At 37.4% G+C, this 8,871-nt stretch overlaps 1 protein-coding gene across 1 annotated transcript in view; it reads left to right on the forward strand.

Annotated features, from left to right (window-relative positions):
• The window catches only part of LOC143033933 (uncharacterized), a 380,598-nt gene extending 376,352 nt beyond the window's left edge, over positions 1-4,246 (forward strand). The window contains exon 5 of the mRNA XM_076199609.1: positions 1-4,246. This exon is cut by the window's left edge and continues 493 nt beyond it. Within this exon, the coding sequence (XP_076055724.1) occupies positions 1-33 (33 nt within the window). The 3' untranslated portion in view covers positions 34-4,246.
• The last annotated feature ends 4,625 nt before the right edge of the window (positions 4,247-8,871 follow it).

The raw sequence follows: 8,871 nt of genomic DNA on the forward strand, positions 1-8,871 counted from the left end.
GAAGCAGAAATCTCCGTCCTGGCGCACCTCTGACCTACTTTCCAAAGTCTGCACCATCATCCTCGTCTTCATCGTAACCATCATCACTAACTACAGTCACCACCATTATTGTCATATTCATCATCACAGAAACCACCTACATCATCACCCAAGAATGTCCATTTGCATCCCTAAGTGTAATACCTCCACCCACCAGTGATAGTATATTATAAATATATAGATATATTGATTGGTTATAACTATTGCAGCTATATGAATGAGTACTTGGCATGATTGAGAATAATTGCTGTAGGAAAAACAAATAATGTTTACAAACTTTTTTTGATGGTTTAGCTTTCTTTGGTCACTTTGTTACCAAAAGAGGGCCGTAGTACAAGTGTAAACAACATACACATCAGTAAGTTCTCTACATTTCTTTGTATTCAAACTGTCTTCACTCCAGAACTCCATACATCTAAATTATATAATCAAAATTACATTACAGCTTACAGTATAATGATAACACTTGCTGGAAACAAGTGTATGTCATCCTACATGCAATTCACAACCAAACTGGGATGTTAGCGACAGAAAATTATTGAAAAGATACTTGTGTAGCCAGCAAAAGAATTGAACGTGTTTACCATTTGGACAACTACTACCACAATAAATATCCACTTAAATAAACATTTATATAATCACATGCATCAAAACTCAAACTGACAGATTTTTTCCCAAGTACATCAAACACTCGCAATTTTAAAAGTGTTAGAACTAAATGTATAAAAATTTAGAAGAAACAGTTCTTTATGTAACTGATTTACAGCCCATAAATCTTTTACAAGTTACTTGTCCCACAAATATACTTTCTACACATTCCACTTATTTCATTGGTAGAACTTTACAACATGCATTAGAATGTTGTTTCAGCCTCAGAAGTAAAAATCAATATCAGTTGACATGTTGCTTGCAGATATTGTCAAACTGTGCATAGAAAGGCAGGCAGTCAAACATTTAAAGGTTCTAACTCTAAAACAGATTGACTGATGGCATCTGGAATGATAATTGTTGCCTTGAGTTTCACTGACTGGAAACCTGTAGTCCACAGTGGGTAGCAATGGTCCTCAGCCCCTACCATTGATCTCTTTGGAAAGAAACTTTTAACTTTTGTTCATGTTGTATCAGTGTAAAACTATTTCTGTCACCAGCTGAAAATAGCAGAAGTGGGAAGCAGTCACCAGTTGTCAGCTCTCCATATGTGAAAAGGTGGAAGAAATACAATTTAAGATAACAGTGATTGGGCCGAATCCAGATACCAAGTGTCAGCATCTTGGGGCTACACCTCTAGATTTGAGGGTGTAGTTGGGTTTTGAAAATGGGTGACAGGGTCATTATTTCAGTTTTTAATCTTGCAGGACCGCTACAAGCAGGTATCAGTTATTGGTCCCATGTATCTGAAAGTCACATTTAGATTGTATATACATTTGCCTTCTTTAACAACATTTCAATTTTGGACACACACAGTACATGGACATGCATTAACATCTGCATATACATATTATCAAATTTATATAAATATGTTGCCCCAGATCTCTCTTACTGGAGATCCATTGCCCAAAGGAATCTAGCCACAGCCTCCAGGTCACTTAGTCCAGTTAACATAAACATTCATTAAACACACCCTTTAACATATTACAACAAAACATTTACCATGCACACATATATGTATAGTATATAATTCTAAATCTAAAGTGCCACATTACATCTCAATATTACATGTAGATGAATGTAATCTTGTAAATAAATATATGGTCTGTGTATATTCAATTGTAGGTAGAGATACAAGCAAGCAAGTGTATGTACATAAGTATGAAATGGTAGATGATGAGCACAAATGCTTCATCACTAAGTAAATATTCATGATTATTATACAGAAAGCCTATGTAAATATGCAGGTGTATTTTAATGGTGGTTATCTTCATCATTCTCATCCATGTCATCATCATTACCTTCTGTTACTATTGCCGTTGGTCTTATAATTATTATTTTTTCCATCAATTGTTAACATAATCATCATCAATGATATGTGCTGTTCTTGATAGTCAGAGAAGCACTTAAAAGAACAGTTGTGTGGTGTTGAATATATTTTGGGACTGACTAAATGGTCCTCGACTGAGTTGTGGATCACCTTGGTCCATCTGTCATTTCCTGTCAACTGCTGCATTATTCTGTTTCTTGCCCATGTTCCTCTCTCTAATAAATGACTATTATGGGTTATGCCATAAATCTGTGTAGAGGATACTGCTGATACACTGGAAAAGGATTGAGAAACATGTTCTAGTTGTGAGAAAATTATCAGAAAACACAGATCTTATACTCGTGTTGTTAACTGTTATATTGGTTTTGTCCGTGAAAATGCTTTGAATTCATTCACAAATTTTGATTAAAAAAATGTATTTAAAAGTTAATAGAGACATTCAGGTTTTCACAATCAGCTGCAGCTTAGTTATTAGTGAAACCAATGTTGCCATCACATTCAATATATTCCTACCAAACTATCAGTTGATAATCTTTTGTAGGGGATTTTATATCTATTGGCATTTTACCAAATGTGTATAATACTGAAATGTGAAAAATAGTCAATTTAGATTTAGTGCTTGTTCATCATGGATCCCCCCCCCCAGTTAATCCATTCTTTTTCATGTATTTCACATCAGTCACTCATCTCTCTAATGAATCCCTTTTGCTCTCTGTACCAAGGGTGCTTCATGAAAAGAAAAATGTGTAAGATGCTATTCATAATATCCCTTTTTACCTATATGCCTCTTTACCTGAACATTCCATAAGGTGAATTTGCAGAGCTATTTCTTCATATACAGTGTATTACAGTTTAACTATTACAAGTTGTCCCAATATGAATATGTAGTTATATATATTTCACTTAAATTAAAGCCTGTTGTCTCACAAAAAGTTGAAAATAATCATCATTTACAAGTAACAACAACTGTAATAGCCTTATACTGGAGGATAGATAAGTAGCCTCAATGCAGATTTACTCTTATTCTCACAAAGCCCAGACATCCATAAATCTGAAGAAGTTTTGTACAAGAATATAATGTATATTATTTTTGTTTTAGTTCCCCTTCATCTGTAAACCTGAACAAGTTTTGTACAAGAATATGATGTGCATAATTTGTTATTTTACTTTGTGTGCGAGATTGTGTTACAACTATGCTAGTTAAGGTTTTGTTAAGGAATGGTTAACCTGTGTGTGAACCTATTGGACTGGAGGGTGAGTATGCATGAATGTTTTCTTGGGAGAGCTTAGAATTACTACCATACTAAAATAATAACAGTTGAGTTCTCATCTATATTGAACTTCCAGTTGAAGTATGGTCTAATTGTGTACATTTCTAATCAACTCAAGTCATAAGACAAAACTGTATTTTGCTCTAAATCCATACAGTAATTCCCTGAAATGAAAATTGTTATTGTATATCTGGACACATGTATGTGAAATTAAATATTTAAAATGGGGAAGCACTTGAAAACACTGATGAACTGAGTAGACTATATTAGTCTTCATAACCACTGAATCATATATTGAGAATAATGATAATTATATATCATATTCTGCTGGACAAATATGCAAAGGCCATTGCCTTTGCCCTTTATAATTATGTCCTACAAAAAGCACCATTATTTTTCAAGATACCGGTGTAGAATATCTTCACCAATGTTATCAAGAATCTGAAATGCTCAGTAGAACATCGAGTACAGTTAGAAGCATCCAATAGGTAACTTATAAATAATTCTGACAAAGCAAAATTTTGTATGAAGTCTAGGTAATCCAAAATTCCTCATACTTGCTCTTATGGAAAGGTGATACATGTTTATATGACCAACAGTTGTGTGTAATGGGAATATGTAGCATACTGAAAATAGATTCCAAATTACACAAAAAAGATGGGGCTAGTCCTCATTAGATCTTAAACCTGATTTAGAATCAATAACTGTCAGAAATTTATATCCAAATATCAACGAGGAACCTCTGTGCTTATTGGTATATATTGTACTCCCATTACAGTACGAGTATGACCGAATGGATGAGTGTTGATGTTGCTACTCAGGTTGTTTGTGGTATTTATTATGATATTGGACCCACAATTATTATTCTGTAACCCCAATTATACTGTGTCCTATTATTTGTATAGAAGTATATTTTGTATATAAACTGTAATATTATGTAATAAAGATATATAAAGTATTAGAACTCATCATTCACATTTTCTAAAATGTTCTGTACAAAGTGGAAATAGGGAGCATTCTTTAGTGTTCCTATTTTGGGTAATAGCCTCTTTTTTAACTTAATACTTGTACAGCCAAGGCTGAAAGTTCATGAGCAGGCAGCATAGGAAGCTTCGGCTAATACAGGGCAGAATGTTTGAACAAGTTGACTTTCCACACCCCTCTCAATGTGGTCGCCCATCAGTGAACCAATATTTGGTAGTTAAGTATGTAGGTCTGGGATTCCCAAATAATGTATTACTAATAGTTTTGGCTCACACTTTTTAGTACTATAATTACAAAAGATGGTTATATGTATGGAATACACATGATATGTAATGAGAAAAGTATAAAGAATAACCTATATTATGGCATGCACAGCTCCAGTATAGTATAAATGTTGGTTGCACCACTTTGAATGAGTTGACGAGTTCGTAATAATTATATATATTTTCTTAGGTATACATACATATACCAAGGCTTTTTTCCCCTTACAAGGGAGGTAGCCAAAAAGGAAAAGGCATAAAATCATTCCCACCCATTCCATCCCTGAATACACTCCACACCCCTCCACCCTCCCTCTTATCTTAGCACCTCCTGGATGACGAGTCATCCCTGCACCTTGTCCACTGCCCTGGGTCAGAAGCAGTGTCGCAAGACAGAGCACATCCACAGCAAGGCCGCTTCATTAAATCGGCGACCCCCCTCTCCGTCCCCCCATGCATAAAGGAGAAGACGGGGAGAAATCCCTTCGGGCTGCATCAAAATTTGCTCACACATACTACCTCACCCCCCATCCCCCTGCCCATTCCACCTCATGCATCACAACATCATCCATATACAACCATTCTCCATTCACCCCTGTCTTCTGTCCTCTCCTGTCCTTCCTCAACAGACATTCCCCTCTTCCCCAAAGCCCCCTTCACCCCATCCATCCATCTCATCCTAGGACGTCCCTTCATGTTCACTCCATCCACATCTGCCTTCCATACCTCTTTTACTAGTCTTTTTTCACTCATTCTTTCCATGTGTCCAAACCATCCTAATACTCTTTCATCAACCCTATCTCCCAACCCCCTTTCCATCCCTGTTCTCCTCCTCACCTCCTCATTTCTCACTCTATCCAGCCCAGTAACCCCCATCATACTTCTCAGACACCTCATCTCAAACACATTCAAACTCCTTCTCTCTTCCTCTTATGTTCCATGTTTCTGCCCCATAGGCTGTTGGCACAATCACTCCTTCATATAGTCTCCTCTTAGCATCCATTCCCAAATGTCTATTCCTCATTACACTTTTTAATCCAAGGCATTTACTCGCTTCTCTCAATCTACATTCTACCTCCACCTTCACTCCACCTTTTCCTGCCACATTTGCACCCAAGTATCTAAAACTATCCACTTCCTCCAGTCGCTCTCCCTTAATGCTCACTTCCAGACTACTGCCACTTTCACCCCTTGTACATCTCATCACCTTACCTTTACCCACATTTATCTTCAGCTTTCTTCTATCACACACTCTCCCAAACTCTGTCACCAACTTCCTCAATCCCTCCTCCGATCTTGCCACAAGCGCAGTGTCGTCCGCAAACAACAGCTGGCTCACCTCCCACTTTTCTCCATTTTCTTTAACCATCTCCAATCCCTGACCCACTACCCTTGCATTTACCTCTCGCACTACCCCATCCATGTATAAGTTGAACAGCCAGGGCGACATAACGCATCCTTGACAAAGTCCCACCTTTACCTCGAACCACTCACTCTCTCCATTTCTAATCCTGACACCTGCCCTATTACTCTCATAAAAACTCTTGACAGCTCCTAGAAGCTTTCCTCCTATCCTGTATATCCGCAAACATCCCACAGTGCCTTTCTGTCTACCCTGTTGTAAGCCTTTTCCAGGTCCATAAAGGCCCAAAAAACATCCTTCCCCTTTCCTATAGCTTTCTCACATATCTGTCTTACCACAAAAATCTGATCTACACAACCTCTACCGGTCCTAAATCCACACTGTTCCTCACCAATTACTCCCTCTGGCCCTCTCCTAATCCTCTCAATCAAGATCCTCCCATAAGCCTTCCCAACTACACTTAACAAGCTAATCCCTCTGAAACTACTACATTCACACTTGTCCCCTTTTCCCTTGTAAAGTGGAACTATACAGGCACTCCTCCAGTCCCCCGGCACTCTACCCTCTCTCCAGCAAACATTAAATAACCTCACCAGCCAGTCCACCATCACTGTACCTCCTTTTTTTAGACATTCTGCATGGCATCCATCCAGACCAGGTGCCTTACCTGCTTTCATCATCTTAACAACTGCCTTCACTTCATCCTTCCTTATTTCTCCTCCATTTTCCTCACTCATCACGGTCATTTTCTTAGCATTTCCCACTGCAGCTATCTTTCCCTCCCTATCCTCCTTCACATTTAGCAACTCCCTAAAATATTCTGCCCATCTTCCCCTTACTGCCTTCTCTTCTTAGGTATAGGAATCAGATGTGTTGCATTATGAAGATGAAGTTACAGTCACCTCTCATTTATGTTATATAAAAAGTACAAGTACAAAATTAACTAATACTGTATAACATTATAAATAAATACTTCATCCATTATCACAACTAATACAAAAGGTGTAAAACTAATGTAGAAAGTACTGAGCAAGGTTTGCTGTAACATTTAGTATATATGAAGAACTCCAAATCCATTGCAGGTATTTTCAGACTCCTTTGGTAATAAAGTAATTGTAACAAACCAATTCCATACCATATAAGGATTTGGTCAGCCATCACTTTCGAAACTGAAAAAGCCATAACACCATTTATATACACAGTACATATATATCTATGTATATATACACATATACATAAACCTATATTATATATATACACACACATACACATATACACATACATAACGATGTATGTACACATATACACACACACATATACACATACATAACTTGAAAGAATACAAAGAGCAATTACAAAATTGGCACCAACACTCAAAACATATGAAGAGAGACTAGCAAAACTTGAGCTACAGACAGAGCAAAGAAGAGAGGAGATTTGATAACTATTTACAGAATCATGAAAGGTATAGAAACTATTGATAGAGATGATCTAATAAAATGGGATGATAGAAATACAAGAGGACATGGAAAGAAAATCAAGAAAGACAGCTATAGAAGAGATCTGAAAAAGAACAGCTTTCCTCACAGAGTAATAGACATTTGGAACAAGTTAGATGAGAAAGTGGTGTGTGCAAAAACAATACATAAATTTAAAAAACAGTTTAGATTGTTGTAATTAAGTGACTTCAAATTGAAAACGTTAGAGAATTTACCTGGTTGAGTTCTCTAACAATCGTCGGAACTGAAAGTGTATTCTTGAGGCTTCGATCTAATTGTAGAATTCCCTTGCCGAGGTTTATTTGTTGCTTCTGGTATCAGAGCTGAAGCTTGTCTGACGTTCAGTTCACCAAACGTAGTCTCGTTCGGCTGGAATTCTTACGAGCTCGTAAAACGGCTTCGAAGCCACGGGACAACTAATACTTTAAGTAAGTTCTCAAAGTTCCCGATTTGTTAATCAAAATTACAACATAGGCTTAATAAATAATAAAGAGGGAGGGGAGTTTAATAATATATTAATTAAAATTACGATAGTTACAGGAAAGGTTCTCGATTCGAAATTAAACAAGCTTTCGGGAAATTGCCGTAGCTTCAGGTAAACAATGCAATTCCCGTAACAACAATTACCACAGCCTCCCCGACAACAAAAAGAAAGTGTTTAAGAAATATAACACTTTCGAACAAAATTTATAACAAGTTTTTGTTTGCTAGAGACCTTACTAGGTCTCTAGAGGCTAATGCAGTCTTACGAGTTGGCCTCACAGAGGTAGGTTCCAGTGAGACACAATCGTCTTGTAAAGAGTTAACCTCCTCCGAGTCTGAGACCTCTTTAAAGGGTTCAGACTCTCTAGCCTGAACATTAGGATCCCCAGGGGATTCATCCTCAAGACTGGAACTCAACTCAGTATGGAGCGCAAGAGGGATTAAAAGTTTAATGTTCACTTTGATAGAGTTTCCATCAGGCTTAACGACAGAGACTGTACGTATCACCTTGTCTTGGTCAGGAAAAGTTTCCACAATACGAACTAAGGGCCAGAGGGGTCTGGTCTTGAAGGGGAGTTTCAAAAAGCCAATATCACCCTTTTCCCAGCTTCTAGAACTGTGATATGCAGCTCTATCCCTTTCCCTTAAGCTGACCAAATACTCTGTCAATCATCGTTTCTTGAACTCTTCATAGAAATAATCCGTACAGTCCATAACCAAGTTGAGAAGAGAAGGGTAGTCTTCTCCTGATTCCCATTCAGGGACTTGTTCCAGGTCTCCAAACATCAAGGAAGGAATGGTCCTTCCAATAAGGAAATGATTTGGGGGTAATAAAATCTGCCTCATTTTCACAAGAACGATAAGTTAGTGGTCTATTGTTCAAAAAATTTTGAACATCGGACAAAAGAGTGGTAATCTCTGCCAGGGAAGGAACATACCTACCCAATACCTTATACAAACATTGTTTCGCCGTCTGTATTAACCTTTCCCAAAT

Source organism: Oratosquilla oratoria, chromosome 16, assembly GCF_046742065.1.
Source record: "Oratosquilla oratoria isolate Oo_2021 chromosome 16, ASM4674206v1, whole genome shotgun sequence".
In the NCBI taxonomy this organism is placed as follows: domain Eukaryota; kingdom Metazoa; phylum Arthropoda; class Malacostraca; order Stomatopoda; family Squillidae; genus Oratosquilla; species Oratosquilla oratoria.